A 23,638-nucleotide genomic window follows, 5' to 3' on the forward strand; every position below is an offset into this window, starting at 1 on the left:
GTTGGTGATGGCGTTAAATCATGTGTCCCCCGTGCTCTTAGTAACAGTATCCCCTACCAGATATGTCCAGTGATTGGCATATGTATATACAATCCAGTCGGGAAATACCTTACCAAATACATAGGAGAGCTAAAGATGAAAACCAGACAAGCGAAACAACTCAAAATAAGACAGATGAAAAAAAAAAAAAAAAAAAGTCACTTTCACTTTAACAAAAATTTCAAATAGATGTATCATGTCAAGTTGGAGCTCTTCGTGCATCATAAAATGTTGGAAAACATCATTATCAACACAGTCATTAATCAAACTAAATATTTTCTGTCCTTATAAATAAGCATTGCACTTACCCATATGAGTCCTATACTATATATCATTAAAATATTTCCCTATTTATTACAGGATAATTGTTTTCACGTGATTAAGAATTTATTTTAAAAATATCAGTCGTTCGACTAAAGAAAGCATCATTCTGACCTTTTTATACCACTATTATTTTGATACAAGACCAGCAAACGAAAGATAGTTCAAATTAGGTGACAAATGACAATTCTAATTGGTAATTGGTACGAATGGTAATTCATTCGTAAAGCATTAATGAGAAGCATCGATGGGTCAAAATAAAAAAAACTACACTGTCAGTCAGCAAAGAGGGCGACATAACTTTATGTGAAATTTGATACACTGGTCCCCAAGCATCACAGCGATGCTACCAATACATTGATTGCATGGTCTTTGGTCGAGTCTCTATAAAGTATGATAAATTTCCTTGGTCTATCCCGTCTTCATACGATATTCCTTGATAAACTTTGGCTATTTGCCCTTCTGATTAGGCTGAACCATGTTTTTGTTTTCTTTCATAGCCTATTTATAACTTTTATCATAGAATAACAACAAATCTTCCTTCTGCAATTTATGTCTTAAATTTGTTTCATTTCAAATACATAAATTTATTCATTCTACACTTCTTACTAACCTGGAACGTGCCATAAGTTTAAACTTTAAGGACCTGCGAAGTACTGAAGGAAAAAAGATCGTAGCAGGGGGGAGGCACGATGTGTTGACATAGGAAACATTCGCGTGTCTAGCGATGCAATGTATGTTTCATATAAATCTTCTCCTATGCTAAAAATGTCCTTTTCTCTATATCGACTCCTCGCATGTGTAATTTAATATGTCTGATTCCATACATGCCAGCTCCTGAAGAAATTTCAATGATGGAATTTCTATTTGTAAGTGGTATCATGACCAAAGTGTTTAATTTCACACATTATTCCATCTCAGTTTCTGAAGTACCTTTTTAGCTTTCCATTGTAGTTGAATATGTAATCTCTTTCTTTTTCATTTTATTGATGCTGAGTAGGCAATTTATATCAAAAGTATTTTCCACAGAACTGTGATCTCTTTACTCATCTTTGCATCATGAAATTGTAGATATTATCACTTAATGGAGAAAAAAAAGATACGACAAAGGAAATTCTGAAAGTATATACAGGGCTTTTCTTTTGATTTGGCAATGATGTCCGAAATTGAAATGCTGAGAATAGATATCTACTAAATGAAAAAAAGTAAAAAGTTATTTATAAAAAGATACTTAAAATGCCACTACTGCAATTAATTTGCTTTACATTGCGAAGAGTGTAAAAAGTGGATTGGGCAAGATGAAATACATCAATCTTTCTATTTCGTGTTATTTCACTTTCGTTTGAGCTGTCCAAGTATAAAATACACTATTAACATGGCTGTACGACAATATTTTGTTCATTCCTTGAACAACATGAATGTGCAGGGTTTTCTTATTGGGCAACATGTTATAATATCATCATGAAATGTGCTGAATGTGGATTTAACGCTTTAAAATCAGCAAATGGTTGCTTCAACAGGTGAGGATATTATTCCCTTTATTAGTGCCTCGAGGTTGGGAACCAGAGCCCTATAGTAATTCGGAGTAGTAGCAAGTCGTTGAACCTTCCTAACTCTTTGTTCCAATTGTAAACCTATGGAGACAGAATAACACATGCAAGAAACGAAGTGAGGCGTGTGTGAGAGAGGGAGAGAGAGAGGGGGATGGGAGAAGCCAGTGAGAGAGAAGGATGAATATAGAGGAGAGACGGGGGAAATAATAGATAGTGTGCATGGAGGAGATTGGGGGGGGGGAGGCAAAAGGGGAACAACAGGGAAAGGAGATGGAGGGGCGGAGGAGGAGGGGGGTGAGATAGGGATAGGGAGATAAATACAAAATGTGAAAGATATAGAGAGCGAGAGAGAGAGAAACAGAGACAGGCAGACAGAGAGAGGGGGTTGGAAAAGAGAAGATATTTATAGCAAATAATAGGAAGAAGATTGTAGATGTTGGTTGGCTGTTATTGTTTACTTTCTTTGAATTTGTGAGAAAGCAAGTGCTTTCTAAAAACAAGGGGACCTATGGCATAAAGCCCCATTTGAAGAATGACGTATGGGGATTTCTGTACTATTAATTTGAATCTAGTTAGTATATATATTTTTACATTATGGAACATCGTTGTATTCACACATGTAGAATGTGACAATACTATTTAATATTGTTTATGTTTTAATTATTACAAAAACAAAACCTGAATGATATTGAAATCATTCCATGTTGACAAAATAATGATTATAAAGGCTACTATAACTTTATTTTTACTTTTTCATTTAGTAAAAAGGAGACGAAATAATTAAATGTTGATGATCGTATCACTAAGTTTGCTAAATATATCTCTAAGAATTCATGGTACTTTATAAAACAATACGTTAATCTCAATGATGATATTTCAGTTTTACTCCGTTCGACCATTATTTGGTGTCAAAAGCAACCTTCGCTTATTTCATTACTAAATTCACATTAACGCCCCCACCTTTTTTTAGGGGGGGGGGATAAATTGTATGATATTCTAGAAGGTTACGATATTGTAAGTTCAACATTGTCTTGCGTAATTTTACGTCAGCCTTGTCTACCAATAATAATGAATACTGTAGCCGTGTTGCTGTTGATTTTTTTAGATGTAGGGAAAACTTTTTATACGCCCACATGCATAAATTATATTTTTCATGCATGCAAACTTGATTTGGGACCTATGACATATAAACAATTATTTATTTATTTTTTGGTCAAAATGGTAGTCAATCTCAACCAAGTGACGTTTCATATAAGTGCCAATCGCTGATTTTCAGGCCATATGTAGAAAATGTGTGTTTGATTGAAACATGTTTTAACCATGTACCTCTATACTCAGATGAAACGGGTAGACGGATGCCCCCCTGATGTGCTCCGACGGTGATTAACTTCTCATTGCATCCGATTCTACTGTTCCATGTTCCCACGTTCCAATTTGAGTGAAGTCTGTCGAAGGGGTCAGTCTACATCTTGGGGAAGAAGGTGCACAGGTATTTGGTAGGAGGATCTTGAAGACAACTGAATTTTAAAGATAAGAGATTCAAAAGGACTTGCGACCTAGCCGGGTAAAGACATAACTCGGTTTTTACTGTTCTCCTGCGAGCGAGGTTGTCACATAAAAGAGTTGCGGCATGTCACCGCACAGCACGCAACTCCCGTGTGTTTGTATTATCCATTAGTAAAAGTACACAGGGAGATAGTTATATGGCGATGACTATTGACGGAACTACCCGCTGAACCGCAAAAAAAAGTGACGTAGCCACTACACAATCAACCAATCACAGAGCACCAAGTAGGCGGAGCTTCGTCCCTAACTTTTTTCACCTGACTACTTTTCTCGCATCTAACCCACTAGTTTTCTATGCTGGCTTCCAGCTCGGGAGTTGAAATGTATCAAAAGGCAGAATATTCAGTGAGCGTGTAAGGCCGCGAAACAATATATATCTAGCCAGGCAGGTTTTAATCTGTACAGTTCTCAACCATTGACGATTCAAACTTGGATCAACTATATATTTGTCCAAACATTGTGATTGATTTTGTCCAATTTATTCGCAACCCGCTGATTTGTTTCTTTCGTTCGGTGATGTGATTTTGGAACGACCTTGATCTTGCAATCTTAAGTTCCAGTCTTTGTGTATTTTAAAGAAAATTTAATTTCTTGAATGACTTGAGGTTAACGATTGTTCGAAGACACGGGAAGCGCGTAATTTTGACAGTTTTCGTCCGTCTGACAGCTGACAGGAGTTGACGAAGTAAAGGACAGTTTCACTTTTCGATCTTATAGTCGATTCTCAAGAAGAATTGTCAGTCGACGGACTAAAGGGTTCTGTGTTGGCTAATATTTCCGACTTGGCCTGGCATGGTTGATATCTCCTTGAATGATACGCACATGGGTCTTGTCGAGAGCAGACATACATTGGTCTGATGTTGATTCTAAGCGGGCTTGAATGACATGAGGATGGCTCTAAAACGGGGGGCATTCCCTCCCCTTCCTTCTACTCTCTTCTCTATGAGCAGCGTGAGAACTCGGAAATTGTAGTAGCATTGCTGATTCTTCTCTTCATTCTAATACCTCAGCCTGGCCCAAAGGCCCCCGCGAATTGTGTCAAATCTTACTACTTTCTCTCTACGTCGAGAGAGGTAGGTTGAATGCACATGGATGAAGACTGGCCATGTAGGTGCATCGCTTCGCTCACTATACATCAAAGGTCTCTGCTAACGTCACCAGGGCTAGTCACTTACCTTGCCCTACACGACAAGAAAAGTTGTCAAAAAACGTTTGTTTCACTATTTTTACTATCTACTGTAACTCTCCGCCTACCGAACGTTTATGGACGCAGGTAGGACGTGGAAAACATTTGAAGTTGTTTGATTGGCATGTGTACATCGTTTTGCTCGTGGGAGTGTGTATTTAAGGTCGGCCTGTGGCGCATGCCTGCGGTTAATTGACTGTTACACCTGGGCTTACCTGTGACTCTCATCATAATCATCATCATCATCAACATCGTCATAAAGCAAGGCTAACAGACAGGGTCGCCCGTGCGCTCATAATTATTTGGTTGAACCAAACATCGTCCAATGCCAGTTCTTCTCAAGCCACATACGGACTTATAGCTTGGATTTTACTCCCGATACTAAACAGACCACTGTACCTTCGACCATCGCCCCCGTTCTGGGGGACTGACAGTGCTACTGGAACCTGTGAAAACTCCTTGCGAAGTTACCATAAACACACTGTCATACCAATATAATATTGGAGACCTTATCCCACTTTTGGACTATCATTTTATTCGCACCACGGTAAGCAAACTTGTTTTGTTGTTCGTTAACTGTTTTATTAAACCAATGCAAGTATTATTGTTGTATTGACGTGTATGCATTCTCTTATCAGATTGAGTTAGAAGCCAGAGAAAGGTCTTCATCTGTACATTATCCTGGATACCCTGGTGTGAATAATAATTCTACTGAATTTATTTCATTTCCTTTTCGGATGCTGACTGAGAATCTCCGGCTTCGAAAATATGACGCGCACTCTTTTCAGTGATTTATCATGTAAAGTACTTATTGCATTTCCATGACTTGTTCAGACTGGAATGAAAGTTCAGCATGAATCAGTAATTCGATTTAGTTGGAAGTAGGGACTTATTCTCCGGTTATTACAGGTTTATTTCAAAATTAATGTTCTTGATATAGTGTATGGTTTATTTGCGAATTTCATGTCGCAACTTGTGTAACTTGTACGGAAATGAGGCAGTGTCACCATTGAATTGTTGTAGCTGGAATTTGTATGAATAATGATGATATTAGAAGGTACGCAGACGTGGTTTAATAATGGAGGCTTACAACATGAAACAGCTGTACCATTCTAACACTCATCACCGGGGTGATTGTTGCGGGAAAATTAAATAGTGAAGGGGGGGGGGTTGAGGTAGAGCATGTCCATCTCAGTCATTGTACATAGGCAAAGCCTGCTCCAGCCGCAACTCAGGAGCTGGCAGACGACGGACCGAGAGCCCGGTAATCTATGAGTTCATTTCCTCTCCAGCAATCAAAAAATCTTACTCATCTCGCGTTTTAACACACTCTACAAGCTGGCAATTGTGACCCATTGTAACAGATTTACTGGACACCCTTTTCCACCCGTCAGTTTTTTTCTTCGCTCTTTTTACGAGCCTCAATCAGTGCTGAAAAGCTGGCACAGACTGGCTAATAGCGCTATTCCATCTTACCCATTGAATATGCGCTTAGACCAGACAGGGAGCTTTATTGTGATTGTCTGGATTTGCCGTTCACAGATTCGCACTGTATTTTAAGATTATACGTATCCCATATGATCCTGTTTTTCTCCCTGTTTTCCATATTTTTGTTTCAAGCAATAAACGATAATTGAGTTTTGACAATATGGAGGGGTAATTCCGATAAGATACTGCAAGCAAACCCGATACTACAGGTGTAAAGATGTTCTCATACCGGTTGAGATTTGTAGAGCAGGTATTTTGCCCACAATATGTATCTATTCGGCAGGTGTATTACCCGGGATCAAACCAAAAGTCCCCGGATAAGTCTCCGAGTGAGGGAGATTTAGGCAAAGAGAGGGGGGCAGAAATTCCGATGGATGAACAAATAAATAGATCATCTCCAATTCGAGGGGGAGAGGGGAAAATGTCGGCATTCCTTCAAACAGGCAGGTGTGCTTGTATTGGAGTAGGAAATAAAGGTCTGTCTCTCTCCCTCTCTCCTCCTACCATCTTGGTCGGCAACCATCGTCGGGACGGGGAGGAGATGAGTGACAAGCGGGCAAAAGAGGAGAGAGATGGATGCTGAAAATCGGGGCAGAGTTTGGAGAAGCATCTCCCTACTCAAATAAACGTTTCATCGAAAACGTTATTTGTCAAACCTGGGTCGACCCGACCGGAGCGGTGCGTGAGTGTGGCTTATGAAATTGTGGGGGGGGGGGGGGGAGGGGCGCGGGGATGGATGAGTTCATAGGGAATAAAATGTCCGGGCAAAAACCCAATTTCACTGACATCTAGGGGTCAATGTAAATCATCGGCAGACTTACCGAGGAATAAAGAGTCTGATTGCCGCCTAGCTGTCGTCCCCACCTGCGAAATGCGATGGTTTATGTATACTACCAAATGGGGGTTCGTGTGTGCTCGCTGGAAGATGGAAAAACAACGCCGGTGATGCCTGGTATGGCGTGAGAGTTGAGGAAAGGGGAAAAAGTGTGTCAGGTGCATGGATGGCGCACCTGAGTGCCAACGGACTCCCTCACAAAAATACCTGGGTATTCGATTTCACTCGGTTACAATTAAAAGTCGAGAGGGGCTTTTTTCGTCTCTTTTTTGCCTGTATCATCTGGGGATTTGTGATTCGCTATAAAAACTCAGCAAGGACTTTCCCCCAGGTGTAGAGGTAGTACCGGTGGTGCTTAAACTACGGAGGTGTTGAACGCAGAAAATGTAAATTGGTAACACTACACACGAAATTTTCGTCTCCGCGCCTTCTTCACTTTCCGAGCCCGATAAATCGCGTTGGTTGAATTCAGAGCTGTTGAAATCGTCCAGTCATTGACGAGCTCAAGTTTTGTTGATAGGAAAAACACCGGTTTAAAAGCATCGTTTTTGAATTGCTCAGAAAATGTTCAGTCGGGGTTATTATAGGGAATTTGTATGACTCATTCTAGCATGTTGCTAACTCTTGATACAGCACACTGGGAACTTCTTATGGGAACTGAATCAACATGTTGGTTGCATTAACGTTTCTTGGCTTCAAAATCTCATTTCCCTTTTTTTCTTACAGAGAACATATTTTATTTTGGCCGAGAAAAAAAAATATAGTACTACATATCGAATTCATATTAAGACGATATAGACTAGCAGAATTTGTTTTGTCTTATCCAGTAAAGCTCTCTTGAAACACAATAGTACTTGCAAAGCGTAAGCGTTAATTGCAATTCTTCGGGACTCGGGTGGGAAGGGGGCTTTTAGTCCAGTAACACCCCGAAGCCATTGACCATGACAATGGGGCTACTGTCCTCTCAACTCCGTGATTACATCGTCCACTGAGCACATTCAACCACAGGTGGCGAATGGGATTTTTTTCTTCTATCACGTTACAGTTACTTACAGTGTCCCGGGCATTATATTACATCACAATGAATGGCCGGGACTAAAGGCCTAGTCAATTCAAGTTTGGTGCTGAGATACAGAAGAAAAAATAACCTAACGCATAGTTTGTAACACACGTCTAGCTACGGGGGGAAACAGTAGGCAGGCTAGACTGCGTGTCTCCAACGGCTTGCTTTCATCTACCAGACTTGTCAATTACAAAACAAAAGGGGGGTCTTTTATTACCCCTATTCACTCCTCCCTAACGCAACTGCCCCACATATCAAATTCACGTCTATAACACGGGCCATATACAGGCCTATCATACAGGGTAATACGAGTAGCGCAAAATGATTGCTATTTTTATGACCAATTTCAAATTGCGTTGATATAAAAATTCCTTTGATAAGATTCCGAAAATGGTAAGGGTACGGTGTATGCTATCGATAGATTTAGTACTCTTATCATCAAGAATCCCTCCCGCGTATTATCTAGCCTTGATCCTGGCACGACTTCATAGCTCTTAATAATATGGTTTACAATTATACCCGACATAAAATGAACTGTATGATAACGCAGCAGTCCCGCTTCATTGCACCAATATTCCATTATCTCGAGCAAAAATAAAACCATTCTCATTATTTAACTAATGTGGATATGTTTATCAAGAATTTGTAGTTTTGGCACTTGTTCCATATTTTACACACCACTTTTGTCATTCCATTTCATTATAAATAATAATAATATAATAATAAAAACGGTGCTTATAAAGCGCTTACCACCGACGTCTCTAGCGCTATAACAAACAAAATACAATGATAAACAATTACATATTAAACAAAACACAAAATTACAAATATACCTACAAATTACAATACAACTATACATCAATGTGAACAGAGTAAGTTAATCATCAAAAGCAATTTTGAATAAATATGTCCCAAGACAAGTTTTGAATTGGTTGACAGTCTGAAAGTTTTTTACATGTATATAGACTTTACACAAATCAAGATTTAAGTGTAGTTTTGTTTAATAAGTTTAAATCGATTTGGAGCATACTATCTTCTTTACAGTACTATGTTTTCTCTTACCAATATGCTTTTCCTGGTTAAAAAAAAACGCAAAAATGTTGTTGTCCATACGTGTCAGATCTAGAAATGCAATATGAATATTATCACTGAAGGTAATTATTTATTTAAAGAATAATGTGCCAATAATCAATGTGACCATAATTTTTTACTTTTTGTCACTGGATATTTACATTGCTACATACTAGTATATCCCTTACCAATTCAACTTGTCTCTGTGTATTTATATTCTTCTTTTTCACTTCTTTTGCTCAATTCACATACGGCCTGTTATATGTAACATATAACATATTCCTAAAAGTTGTTTTCTGATAGTCCATCAAATCATTTGACGGGAAGCGCCACCCGCTCCCTGTCTTTATACCGCCCTCCATGTTTTACCTGTTGACCCGGAGGTCGAACCACCGCCGAAGATTTATTCCTTTCCATCTTACTAACCAAGATGATGAGAAGAAAGGAGGAGGAGGAGGAGAGAATGAGTTTCTTTGGAGTCCACTTACATGTCAGGTGAGACGTGATGCTAGTGGACCGGTCGGTATGCACACCTGACTTCCATTTCTTTTATTAGCACCTTCAGCTTCATCTTCAAAGATCCCCCAACTTTGGGGAGTTCTCCATCAGAAGAATAACAACCATGCCAAAACAGGTAGATTTAAAAGTTATTACACTTTAATGGAACGTATGAAATATTAAATTATTTGTTGCCTTCGGCGTGGCTGGCATCAGTTTATGCCTTGTTTATCTTAATAGCGTTCCGTGCTTCCCCTCGAGACCAAACAGAAACTTGGAGCAGAATCAGGCAGTTCAAGAAAAATATAGAGGCAAGACAATTTCGGCCCTCGCAGATCGTGTTCTGTTTATGTCCTTTGACAAACTTTAGATGGATGAGAGCGAGCAGAGAGTCCTACTTAATCGAGACTAGCTGCCATAGAGTTATTGGAAATGAAATGTAGTGCAAGTATTCCCTCATTCCGCTGGACAAAGTATTAGTTAAGAATTTCTTATTATTATCCTTAAGAGAGAGAAAAAGCTCAAGATGAACAATGTTGTTTTACATTACTTTACAAACCATGTTTTCCTCCATGCAGTGTAATAAAGGAATAAGCCTGCTTTCAAAATAGTAACCGTGATATTACGCAGAGCTGGACGTCTATTTATAATGTGTTTATAATATGGAAATTATCTTTGTCATTAAACTATCTAAGATAACTAATTTGTACATAAGGTGGCAGTAAATAAATGGTTGTTTATCTAAACACTTTCTCTCACATTTGGATAGATTGTGTTGTCATGGATGTATGCTCTGCTTGATACAGGATATTGTTTTTGTTTTTCAGTCACCTGTTTCGGATGTCTGAAATATCGTAAATTTACTGACGTCATATCGGTCCATTTATTAATTTACAAGGGAAAAAGCAAAAATTATATTTTATTAAATTGCTACCTTCCTCACTGACAAAAAGTGTGAGGTGTGGAAATGTATGCATGTTTTTTTTTTCTTGAAAAATAGACATACCCATGATCAAAATTGCAAGTAAAGGACATTGGTGATGAAAGTACGCAGATATTGTATGATTTGGTATATATGTAATTTATCATCCCTCCAGCCGCCCCTCAAAGCAGAAATTATTTTAATTTAGTAGTTGATATTTTTGCGGCAGTACGCAGGTTGCCAAAACAGTGATCTGCACAGAGAAATAAGAGACAGTGGGTTGCTGTTGATGATATAGGATATATTTATTTACAATGATGTTGGACTATTACGTCGTTTGCTCTGCTCACAAAAATGTTGTCTTTGTCTATCGTCCTTAGGAGTGGTCATTAGTTTGCGTTTCCTCTGAAACACAATAAGAGACATCTTAAATTGGTTTGTTGTTTCCTATGTATTAAAGCTTTACTTTCCTATCATTATCTAAGAAAATACTCCTCTAAATTTGCTATCCTTTTCCCAATTTTCTTTATCGATCTCTCTCCATATCTTCCTATCTATTCTCCTCATCTTTTCCTCCAGTTCCATTGTTTGCCATTCGAAATGAAGATGTCTTATTTGTTGACTTTAACAACGGAAGGAAGTATTGGAACACGCTATGAAACTGTTGACGCAAATTCTTTCTCATTTTCTCAATCTTTTTCTCGGTCGATCGCGTACGAAAAAGATGACATGTTCATACCAGATAGTTGAGAGTTATGCACCAGTTATCCACAATGCACCGCCATTTTAAATCCTAACCCGTATAAGACCGCCCTAGAATAACCTAGCAGTCAGCTTAACACACCGTCAAGCAACACGGCCCATAAGGCAGAAAGAGAAAAGAAGGGTGAAAAGGAACGGAGGGGAAACAACTTTCAAACTCTTATTTACGAGGTATCAACAAAAGAAGAGATTAACCGTGACGGCCGGAGGGACTTTCTATCAATTCCCTTCTTTACCAGAATTACAAGAAAAAGCAAAAAGGAAAACTGATCGCCCGTGCTTAAAGAGCTCAGCTATATCCTGTCGAGTATTCGATCTCACTGTTGCGTAGCATGTTTTCGCGTCACTTACCTAGATCCAAGTGGTACCATCAACACAACATAATAACTATGGTGTCCTCACCTTAGTAAATCATATGAATCTTTTTCTCTCTTTAAAAAACACAACTGATATAAATTTTTAGAAATGTACCACATAAAAAGCATTTTTCGATATTGTTATAAAAGGGAAATATCGTTATCAAGTAATCGTTTGCACCCCATCTGTCGACCTACTTTCCAGCTACAACGATTTACCTGATTAATTTAATCATCAGCGAATTTCTGTATCATTAGTTTCACTTAATCCCCCACAAAGTTGTCTTTAAATTTGTTATTTCAACTGTATCTACTTTAATACGAGAAAAGCCCAACACATCCCATTATTCTTTTCCGCGAACCATATTTTTGCTATCGTGACGTCATTTGATATGTGGAATCTTCTCATCTACCTTAGATTACACGGATGTACGATCCCTCGTCACAGGAAATCTAACTCCAAGATCTGTAAACACCTGGCATCTTAAATTGGCAATACATCCAACGGAATGTCATCATCAGTTCATGATGCAATTGTTCAAGAATTTAAGCCCATGACTTTTCAAGATCGACAGTACCATGAGTTTACCCGTTAAATACTTTAAAAATATTAAATCTTTAACAGAATTGAAAAGCAGGGCACAATTTGAAGGGAAATTGGCATTGAACCATGTCAACAGTTTGGCAAACTTGAGAGCACTGACAAAAGCACGACTTAAAAATGTCTAACAAGGCTGTTATAGAACTGTAGATTGTCGGCTATTTATACTACAGCCCAAAGTACGTCCTATTATTTCTTTACTCATAATCTTTGTGTAAACCGATGTGCCAATGGTCATTTGTTGACTTGTACATCTCAAAAGGTCAATTAATAACACAATGAAGAGGTTGCCATAATCTTCTTCCTATTCTAGAAGCGCGCGCGTTAAACCTTCAAAAACTTCCTGTCCGTAGTAGAGAGGGGGCAAGGATGATTGTGAAGAAGGGTTAAAATGTACTATGAACCTCTGCTATCTGGTCTTCGGGTTTGGATCTTTTCGCACATTCCAACCCTTGTTTTCTTTTCCCTTCTCGGTGTTAAAGACTAATCCGCCCTTACAACACCCTTTTCTTCTCCTCCGTATTCTCTCGCTCTGTCCAGAATAATTAGCCATTCAGCATCACGGTGCGAGGTGGCTTTCTTCTAGGGATAATACCCCTAACACCTCAAGTAAAAAATGGAGTTAGAAATCAAGCACTATAAGAAAAGGTTCCCATTATCGACCGGGATGAGTCGAGAGGGGTCCAATTAGGAAATGTGGTTCGTAATGAATAAAATCCACATACAGTCCCTTCTGATCTGGGTTTTAAAACCATTCTTTGACAGGCAGGGACGAGGGTAATTCTGGCCATGTGGTCATTATGTTGGTTGAATGTCATCCAGAGCACACGGACAAATTATGCCTTCATATGAAAATTCACTACAGCCATGTACAGGATGGACTTGATATTGGATTTAAGGACAAAGTACGTGAAGAGCCAATTCATAGGACTTACATGTTTATGCTGAAATGCTTAACTGTTATTAATTGTGAGAATTAACAGATTAAGGTTTCTTCCATCCGACATTTTCTGTGTGAAGACAGAAGAGCAACTGGCAAATTCACGTTGTCTAATCTCGTGAGTTGATGATCTTGCTCGCACTCTAACTAGCGCATGCGTGCGAATATTCTGATATGTGTTTCTTTCAAATTATTCCATATTTCTTGTCTTCAGTGACCTTGCAGGTCATAGTGGATACGTTAAAATGGCCTACCATTTTCGACGAGGAAGGCTATGATCCCATGTAAATGTGTTCGTTTGATGAGTTGCCATGGATATGAAATATTCAATTGAACCTGGATTTATACCGGTGGAGTACATCAACGAATACCTCATTTAAATGAAGTTGTATATTCACCATGTCCAGCGGTGCCATTTTGTATTTTTGAAAAAAATGAATTAAACCAATCTTAGCAATATTAATCGATAAATGTGAAGACTGAAGTCACGGGGTCGATATAGTTGTCTTGACAGTTTAAACAATTCTACATCACCGGTGTCTTCTTTTTCTTTCAGACCCATCATGGTTACCACTTCACATTGGGGTCAGTTGGTGGTGCCCCTTGTATGCTGCTGTGTCGTGGTCGGCGGCTGGCCCGGTTCAACATCGTCCACCACATCGTCGTCGTCGTCGTCAGAACGGAGTAGTCAGAACGAGGGCGACCAGAATAGGAAAGCGCAGGTCATCGAGGCGTTCGAATCGACGCTTTTGGGGATGTTTGGATTGAAAGAGAGACCGAGACCGCAGGGAAAATTGAGAGTACCTCAATATATGATGGACTTATACCGGTCACATACAGAGGCTGAAGATGGAATCAATATGCTCTTTGACTTCAAACACGTATCTACGGGTACAGCTAATACCATCAGGAGTTATCATCATCAAGGTTAGTATTCATCAACATTCAAATTGTACCTTATTCGGAAAAGTCGTTGAAGAACCCCGTCCATTTAGAAGTTGTTAAAATGTATATTATGTTTGGTCCAGTAGGAGATACAGATTCACAATTTCTTTTAAAAACTCAACCACTCACAGAAGAAATAAATTTATAAGTAAACGGACCATAATGATGGAGACGGGTAACTGTTAAGTATGATCAGTTGATTTCAATTATATCGTTAAAAAACATAAACAAAAAAAGAATAGTAAAAGAAAATTAAAGTAATCTAACGTGCATAACTACCCCTTTCCGTAACACAAAGATGCATTGCCATACTTCGTTGGGAAAAATGGCTAAACTTGAATATGCTTTTCATATACTTCACCTAAATACTTGATTACGTTCATCCACTAAAAGTTGATACCTTCCCATCGGTGGGTATGTAATTAAGAAAGTTCAAAACACAGGTCAAGAAACTACCTTGATTATCAACCTTTTAATCCGAAACCCTTCAAAATTCTTACACCTGAACGACTCCGAATCATGAAATTATTGCTGAATACATCTCTAAGCCCGAGTCGGGTGTGAATTAATGAGCTCATGTTCTGGGAACTATACCAGTTGTGCAATGGAAAGATTTTTCGTTCTTGTTTGTTTTTCTGCTATATCCCATATATAGACCTATATTGCAGAGCGGAAGTGGGGGGGGGGGGGAGGGTCGTCTCACTACGATCTGTCAAAATACCAGAAAAATCTTTCTAATTTAAGTTTTTACTTTTTTTAATGCATGCGTGCTTGTAAGAGATTCTTTCGAATTGCGCTCCTCTTGAAAATAAGAAAAGAAGAAGCAGTTGCCGCCCATGTTGGCCTATGCGTATGTACCACTGGCTTTAATATTATGCATTGATGGTAATTACCATCATCGGTGTTATCCTAAAGATTATAGATTTTGAATGACGTGTAAACGTCGAACTCGATTGTTTGTAATATAGCTTGGCGTAGAATTGCTCATCCTACAATGTTCTTGTGTAATATTCACGAACTTTGGGGAAGGGTTTATAAATAGTAGCATACAATCACGTATCGGTGGTGTATTAACATATATATTTTGAAATTTAAACTGCATTGTAACAATTTATATTTTACTTGACTGTCTAAGGTTATTGCTGTGAGCATTTCTCTTTGAAATGTATTCATGAGACATGTAGAATCATTTGATAGCAGTAATAATTTTGCTCTCCCAAGAGTTATTGGTTGTTTATCGTTATTGATTCTATTTTACATCACATGAGTATCTGCATGGTGATCAGTTAATTTTCTGTCTTAGGAGTTAGGTCTCCTTGCAGAGGACAAAAATTGGGGTAGATTTGTATTCTTCGGTTTCGAAATGCTTTGACGTTGTGGATTATCTGTGAATATAGTATGATCAACCCCTATAACGTACCCTCGAGCACTTTATGCATTTACTTGAATTACCACAAATTTATACCCTAATTCTGAAACAATGGTAATTTTATTTACCATATATAGAATCAATCATTCACAAATGAATCGACTTACTTTCATACAGAATCATACTTTGTCTTCGATTGGAATATTCGTGCAGTATTCTCAAATACTTACCTGTCTGCAATGGTCTGAGGGGTCAGGAGCGATCGTTAAACTTTTCAAGATTCAGAAGATACTGTGCTCTTATTTTTGGAACAATATCCTTACGCTCTGCCCAGGGAAATCCCGAATTTTTCCCATATCCATTAGTTATGTGTATTGTCTGACTTATTCTAGCTACCGAAACGCATCAAATTTTGTCTTTACACTATTATTTTGAAAACCAAATGCACTAACTTTCCAATCTTTATTTAAACTGCTATTTTGATACAATATAATGAGATTAACTCACTTCTACACTCACTTATAAATCCAACATAATCCAGCATGATTTTTTAAAACTTTTTTTTTACTTGATCTCTAGACTATTAAGATACCGCTTAGTGAAAACATTTGAGTATGTGAAAGAAAGAAACATTCCTTATCATGATATTTGATTTTGTTTTTGCTGTATTTTAACCTTACAAGAGCAATAGCTTTTCTTACATGTCTCCCCCCCCCCAAAAAAAAAAAAAAAAAAAATAGACGGTCCTGCTCTCGGTACTTTTAGCTTGCCTTTGAAATTTTCTTCAGAATTTAACGACTAAACGTCGAAGAAATAACCTTCCATGTATAAGGGAACTAATATTCGACATTTGTTTGAGTAAACTATATATTTTCTTTTAAACTTAGGTTCCGGTAATTGAAGGACAATTTAGCTTACAAAGTTGAACGATGACGAATGAATGTTGGAGGTATTAAATGGTACATTTGCGAATAATCATAATAGTCCATGACAAGGAAATGAATATTTTATCCTATTGCAGCCCTCTTCTTTGAAGGAATATTGTTCTGATAAATTATAAGTTGTCATAAATTACACTTTTTTCCTGATTAAACAAAATTGTGGTGCATGGTTGTTCTAATGGATCACAATTGTGTATGTTTGTGTTGTCGAATAGATAAAAAGCGCGACATATTCTGCCTTGTATTTTACACAGTAGCACCATTCAAGTTTTGCACAGCAGCACAATTTAAGTTTAACCTCGTCGAGGAATACATCCTCCCGCCAAGGTTTAACTTTCTAAGAGAGCCATATCTCATCGGTGTGTACCAGGTTGGTTTGAAACTTGACAAGCTGTGAAAGAAATGACAATCTTGTGTGAAGAGACAGTCTAATAGTGTTAGAGGGAGGGGTTTCTTGTCACTATGTGGTTCGATTCATAACCCCACGTTCTTCAATGCGATGATTAGTGTACCGACTTACATACTCTCTTTTTATCTCCACTCATACTTAATAAACTTTTTAATCTTCTCTCGAAATCAAGCCTTCTTTATTCATAACGTATTATTCGCATCATAATGCAGTAATATTGAACAAAATCCTAGGAACTTGGTATAAATATTTTAAAAACTTGCATTTAACAATCAGTTATCTATCCTGTTTTCGATTTGGATTATGTAAAGTTGATTTGTCAGGTATTAAGTTGAAATGATATTGCGAATGTTGTTGTGTCATTCGTCACTGCAAAACAGCATCCTCCTCTGAGGACGCTTATTTCAGAGCGTTAGACAACATTCAAAGCATTTCATATACCCTTATACCGATTTGTGAGATAATTTAATCTATCTAAAATTAAGCATTTCGTGACCTAGTTTTCTCCTCATAAATTAAGTAGTAAAGAGCTAAGTTGATATGAACTCTTAGCATGGCTTCTTCGTTTCATGGAGGGGCAAAGAAATTAGATCGGATGACATGGGGCTAAAGCGGCTTCCAGTTGCTGGGCGGGGCAGTGCCCAGAACTTTAGCGACGACTGACGACTCGCAAGGGGCATGGGTGGGGCGACAGTTCGTGGCAGGCGAAATTTAGTCTCAACCCAGCCAATTGAGCGGGAAATGAGCGCAGACAAGCAAGCCATATCCTTTCTCAATGGTTGCCTTTCCCCCTCCCCGCGGCTAGCTCCCAGTCCCAGTCTCTAAATCTGAAGCCGCAAGCTTGCTCGAGCACTGTCAGACAGGGATGTGTACTGAGCCCGGAAACGCAAGGAAATCTGACTAGATACATCTTCAGATCTTAAAGACTGGCCTCTTGAAATGAGTAGAATTGTCGAGGGACAAAATACAAGCATCCTGTCCCTATAGAAGGGAAATAGAAGATAATTATTTGGAATCTATGTTGATACGATTGACGCTGTTTTGACTGACCAGAAACAGAATCATTATCGTTTTTTTCCATGCAATAACATTTACTTGAGCGTGGATTAGTATTTCGGAAACTCCTTTAAAAGATCCCAACATCATACATTTTATCGATAATAATTTTTTTACTAAGGAAGCCATATAAACTCTTTTTGATAAGGTGTAGTGTGTTAGTACATAATATAAACTTAGTATGTTTATATTTCTTTGATTTCTTCAAGGGTTCGAGCAAAATTGCAGATGTGATGTTTGATTGATTTTGTTTCCACAACTATGACACATGTCTTTATGATGAATAAATGTGTGTTTATAAGTTAGTATAAACGGTGTTTTCAAGGTCAAAGATACAAATTAACATAAAATACGCCTTTCGCCATCGTTAATTCTATGGATATACTGAGCACAAAAAAGTAAAATGTAGACATTTATAAAATTCAGACAAATATGCGCAATTCTGTGTGACTTACGATCATAGAAGAAAAAATGCAACAACAAAGACATCATTAAAAAGAACTGTAATTTCTATTATCATTTTCAAGGAAGAGATTACCAATCAGACGCTGGGAGTACTTTATTATCAGTTGTGCAGTGTCACAGCAGGCCTGCATGGGCTCCTTTAAATAAAGATAATCTACCCCGCCAAATCTGAATTCCTTTTTGGATCTTTATATGGCTTCTCCCGAAATGCCGAAGAGGATTAAACTAAAATGTCACTAGGGTGCAAGCGAACGAGAAATGAGGGGAAATTGTTTTTAAATTGTCCTGACTTGGTTGGTACCCGGTCTTGGCACAGAGAATCATACCCATCCTGTTTCCCCCATTGGCATAGAACTTCATGTTGAATCTCTCTTTTTTTTTCTCTCTCTCTCTCTCTCTCTATTTCTCTCTCTCCCTCTGCAAGAAGCTTCATACTTGGATTATGAGGTTGAACTTATCCACCAGGGAAAGGCAGTCATCCTGTTTCTGCTTCAGAGGAAAATATTAATATATCTATCCGCGGATTGCGATATCTATCACTCGGTGATGCAACGACAGGACAAGATAGGACAAGAAACCATATGTGTTTCCGAATGGTTGACATTAATTGATTCATCGTCTCTGCTAGAAACACCGTTACACTTTTAGTCGGTTCAAAAATACTTCTTATAAGCGACACTTAACCTCATCAAACACAATTTTTCCTCAGTTATTGTAAGTGTCCACGAAGACTATGAGACACATTCAGTACCAATTCTCTTTTAAATATTTGCATTCAAGCAGGAACGATTTCGATTTTGTTCTCATTTAGAAATGAAAATGGGTGTAAGAAAGAGCCCATAATGCACTGTGTACCCAAAATTACACCATCAACCTGTTTGTCTTTCCTTCCACGTCGCTAGGGTGTTTTACAAGATGGCCCGATATCATATGACATCTTCATGAACGTTATACATAAATTCTTGAAAAAGCAGGAGCAATTAAAATGTATATTTTTTGTTAATGCTCTTAAATCTGGTAAGGAAGATGAGGCATATAGCACGAAGACATAATACGAGAAATTCATAGTGTTGTACTACATTGAATATTATGAATAATTGTATTCATTGTTGCTAGCTCACTGTCACCACAACCACGGTAGCCTAGCCGGGGTTTATAGGACGTCAGGTGTGTTGGCACGTCAGTCCCACCCGCTAAATAATATGTTGTGCCAGCTCACTTCAGGCTGGCCCGCAGATACTTCCCATTCTAGTAAATAGTTTATGATGCCTCCTAATCTCCCAATTGACTCACTGGCTCCATGCACTAAGTTCATAGGCTTCAGTCTTTCTTACGACTAAGACGTCCTCAATTTGACAATTTGGTTCAAGTATAATTAAGTTTCCGAAGACCGGCGTGAGTCTTGCAGTATGGACTCTACCGTGAGTGACCAGTAAACTTGACAAAGTGGAAGCACCTTTCATCATCGTACCTTACCCTTTGTGAATCATAATCAATGTCCTCAATATGTATAGTATTTTTTTATTTACAGTACTTGAAAATGATGCTTGTTTCATTGATTGGTTTATCATTTGTTTATTTTAAAATGTGCCCTTTCTTTTTATTCTTCACACAGACGCTGGCCAAGTTGTATCCACAGAGCACCACAGACACAAAGTGATCTTCAACGTATCCACGATGCCTGAGGAGGAAGTAATGACGACGGCCGAACTGAGATTGTTCCGCAAAGACCTCGATGAGCACCACATCGTAAAACGACACGCACTTCACGACAGAGAAAGTCTTAAGCCCATTCATTACATGCAAAGGATAAACGTGTATCATATTTTAAAACCAGTTGCACGAAATCGAGATACGATTAAAAGGCTGATCGACACACGGTTAGTCGACGTTCGAAATGCTAGTTGGGAGTCATTCGACGTACGCCCTGCAATGAGGGTGTGGCTTGAAGAGCCAGAGAAGAATCATGGATTAGAGATAGAGCTCATAGACTCAAGGGGCAGACCATCCCCTAACCATCATCACGTTCGTGTGACGCGAGAAGCCGACCCCAGCAAGGTCGAAGAACTCGAAAACGAGGAAGAAGATAGATGGTTTCAGACGAGACCTCAGATCGTAACATACAGTGATGACGGCCGCACGAAGCGATCGCCATCATCATCGTCGTCGGGTAGAGGTCAAAAAAAGAGGAAAGGAAAGCGGTTGAAGGCCAACTGCAGACGCCATGAATTGTATGTGGATTTCAGTGATGTCCATTGGAATGATTGGATCGTCGCACCGGCCGGTTACCAGGCCTACTATTGTCGCGGTGAGTGTCCTTTCCCACTCGCCGAACATCTTAATACCACCAACCATGCTATCGTACAAACGTTAGTAAACTCTGTCAACCCAGCACTAGTACCTAAGGCATGTTGCGTGCCTACAGAACTTAGTGCAATCAGCATGTTATATCTGGACGAGTACGAAAAGGTCGTCCTTAAGAACTATCAGGATATGGTTGTAGAAGGCTGTGGGTGCCGGTAGAACCTTCCTCAATACGCTCAAGGACTTATTACATGGACAGAACATGGACACCCTAGGCATTGCGGACATTTAACTCACAGAGGAGCATTAAAATGGACTCCCTCAGTTCTGTCACTTTTGTACAAGGAAAGAAAAGGATATATTATTACCGCTTCCAATGTGTGCTTTCTATTTCCCCCAACATCTTGATGTGTTTATAGAGAGGTATGGGAAGACAAGGACATAACTCATCAATGACTCTGCTTATTTGGTGCTGTACAAAATAAATAAAGACAGACTAATAATAATAATAATAACAATAATAATAATTGTGTTTTGTGAGCATTTCAGCCCAGCTGAAACCAAGTGTTGTTCAGTAACGTCGGTACTGACTGTACAGTACCCCTATTCGTCACTCTATTACCATATTCTTCACATCAATCTAGAATTGCTTTCAATATTTAAATGCGATTAGGTCTTTTTTTTTCTTCTTCCTTACTTGCACATGACGTGAGTCTCCCTATACACCTGTATTAAATGGGGAGATTCGATATTATAAAGGGGTTCTGGGAGAGATTGTTTTATGTTACAAACAAAATAGTGATTGCTATTGCCAGACATTGTGGCGTTGAGTCCATATCTTTGTTATAAAATGGAACGTGTGTATTTTATAAAAGAAGTTATATGCCTTTTAAAGATATAGTTTTTCACCTGTTTACTATATGTGTGTAAAATATATGCATATTTCCCAATTTTACTCATTTTTTAAATACATTTATTTAACGAAACAAATCGGTTGATTGGTTCAGTTATCCCCACATCATCTCCGTCCTACCTTTTTTTATCATCAAATACAAATGTTGGTGCCTATAGCTTCTGCTCGCTAAAGTAAATGGCCGGGAGGAGAAAACAGGCTGTACGACAAGTAATTGTTTTAAAACAGTAACAAAACATGTATTTTGCCTTTGACTCTATGCATTTGAATTCCCTCGATAAAAAAAAAATTGTATATGCAAGAAAGTCGAGTGTATGTTAGTGATTTTAACAAGACGTGTGGTATGACTTTGATTGTATTCAATAACTGGAGGACGAAAGTATCTACTAATGTTTCACCACTGTAGTCTAACACAAGTCCTATCATACGATCGACATTGGTGATACGTTCTTAACATATATGATCCTCTCTATTTAGACGAGTATGAAATCATGTTCATACATTATTGAGTGATTTTGACGATAGTGACTCGAGAATTGGCAATTTACATGAGTCAATTCTCATTCAAGAACAGCCAAAATGTAACAAACAGATGCCAAGAAATGTCACATTTTAATTGTAAGAGAAGGTTAATATGAAATTCAACCAAGACAAAGTGATACTTGACGAATGTGGAAAATCTAATATAATTACCGTGGAAATTATATTTGAATATGGCATACGTTTAATATTCTCACAGACAGTATATTATGTATGGCCACATGACAACTTTTTTTTTCAATCTCATTTTCGAGGTTAAAATAAAAAAATTCTGATCGGTGACATCCGTAATGTCCCACATTTTAGGATATACGTCTTTTTAACGGGAGAATGAAAAGAAACAAGCAAGCCAAAACCTGGACATCGTTCTACTCACTTCCGTTCCTTCTTATTTTTAGTTCCTGTTTTTTTTTAGCAGAGTATTAACAGATATATCATAAACACAGTTCTGTTAACATAATAACTAAAACATTTATAAGATTATTTCTATCGGTTGATTGTCCCTTCCATTTGTTTTCTTCAGGCAATGTATTCATCATATTCAGTCGAAACCGTCGAGTTGTATTCTAAACGCAAGCGTTGAAAAGCTATTTTAAAATTATATATTTTGTGTATATTTTTCTATGAAAGGCAAGTTCGTTTTGCTTTTAAATGATCCATCGCTGTATTTTTACTAAATATTTTATATATGAAACTATGCATTACTGCTCAAAGCTGTATTAGATCTTAAGAAAAGAAAATATTCGTAGATGAACTCTTTACAGAATATGTCTGATGTACAGACGAATTTCAATGTGAATTGCATCTATGATTATTTCATTTGTTATAGAATATAATTTGATTCTCTCTCTTTATCTTTATGTTATATATCGTGCTTCTTTGATTTTAATTCTTTCTTTTTTTAAATAGCCTTACACTTGTAACCCTTCTTGAGAGTCGGCTATATAGACATAGAAGCATTTTAAATCATGAGTGGGGAAGTACTATACGTTGTACCGGATATTTATTATACTTTTTTGGACGATGGAAAAATAATAATGATAATGTTTTATTGTACTGTGCCTCTAATGATAATTACTATAGTGCCTTCGATTCAAATATATTATTTAAGTTGTACATGTGTAAAATATTGTTTACAATAAAACAAATAAGTAATTACCTCATTGATGCTAATGGTAAAAACGAATCATGACTGCCCAAAAGTTTATTAGTGTCTTTTTTTTGTATATTACATGTATATTCAACTTTCAAAAAACATACTTATATAACAGCATGCGATTTGTGACACCTTTTTAGGGAGAACAGGAACAAACGTAGAATTTGTTTGAGAGTGAATGATTATAAAAACGTAATGATGGGACGATAGCTGAAATGAAAGAGCGAAAATGACGAGGAGGGGTTGGAGAAATGGAGAATGAGATAGAGAAAAAGAGAGAGGGGTAGAGAGAGAGAGAGTGTGTTTGTGTGTGTGTGTATATGTGGAGAGAGAGAAAGA

General features: G+C 37.9%; 1 protein-coding gene across 5 annotated transcripts; it reads left to right on the forward strand.

Annotated features, from left to right (window-relative positions):
* The first annotated feature begins 3,763 nt into the window (after nucleotides 1-3,763).
* On the forward strand, nucleotides 3,764-23,329 carry BMP2/4 (bone morphogenetic protein BMP2/4). 5 transcript variants are annotated; one of them, XM_011676884.2, is made up of 3 exons: nucleotides 3,764-5,212; nucleotides 13,758-14,128; nucleotides 20,002-23,329. In XM_011676884.2, the coding sequence occupies exons 2-3, from the start codon at nucleotides 13,765-13,767 to the stop codon at nucleotides 20,907-20,909; spliced, it is 1,272 nt and encodes a 423-aa protein (XP_011675186.1). In that variant the 5' UTR covers nucleotides 3,764-5,212; nucleotides 13,758-13,764; the 3' UTR covers nucleotides 20,910-23,329. The 5 variants fall into 5 exon arrangements, with proteins under 5 accessions (XP_011675186.1, XP_030854132.1, NP_001116977.1 ...); XM_030998272.1 differs by lacking the exon at nucleotides 3,764-5,212 and adding an exon at nucleotides 12,887-13,166; NM_001123505.1 differs by lacking the exon at nucleotides 3,764-5,212 and adding an exon at nucleotides 13,079-13,166 and having other exon boundaries at nucleotides 20,002-22,077.
* The last annotated feature ends 309 nt before the right edge of the window (nucleotides 23,330-23,638 follow it).

Source organism: Strongylocentrotus purpuratus, unplaced genomic scaffold, assembly GCF_000002235.5.
Source record: "Strongylocentrotus purpuratus isolate Spur 01 unplaced genomic scaffold, Spur_5.0 spur5_scaffold_5, whole genome shotgun sequence".
NCBI classification, from domain to species: Eukaryota; Metazoa; Echinodermata; class Echinoidea; order Camarodonta; family Strongylocentrotidae; genus Strongylocentrotus; species Strongylocentrotus purpuratus.

Excerpts from the sequence above, each read along its gene's own strand:
- BMP2/4 (XM_030998272.1), top strand. The coding sequence starts at position 13,129 with ATGTACAGGATGGACTTGATATTGGATTTAAGGACAAA. Across the intron at positions 13,167-13,757 it reads ATATTGGATTTAAGGACAAA|ACCCATCATGGTTACCACTT; the intron begins GTACGTGAAGAG and ends TTTTTCTTTCAG. Across the intron at positions 14,129-20,001 it reads CAGGAGTTATCATCATCAAG|ACGCTGGCCAAGTTGTATCC; the intron begins GTTAGTATTCAT and ends TTCTTCACACAG.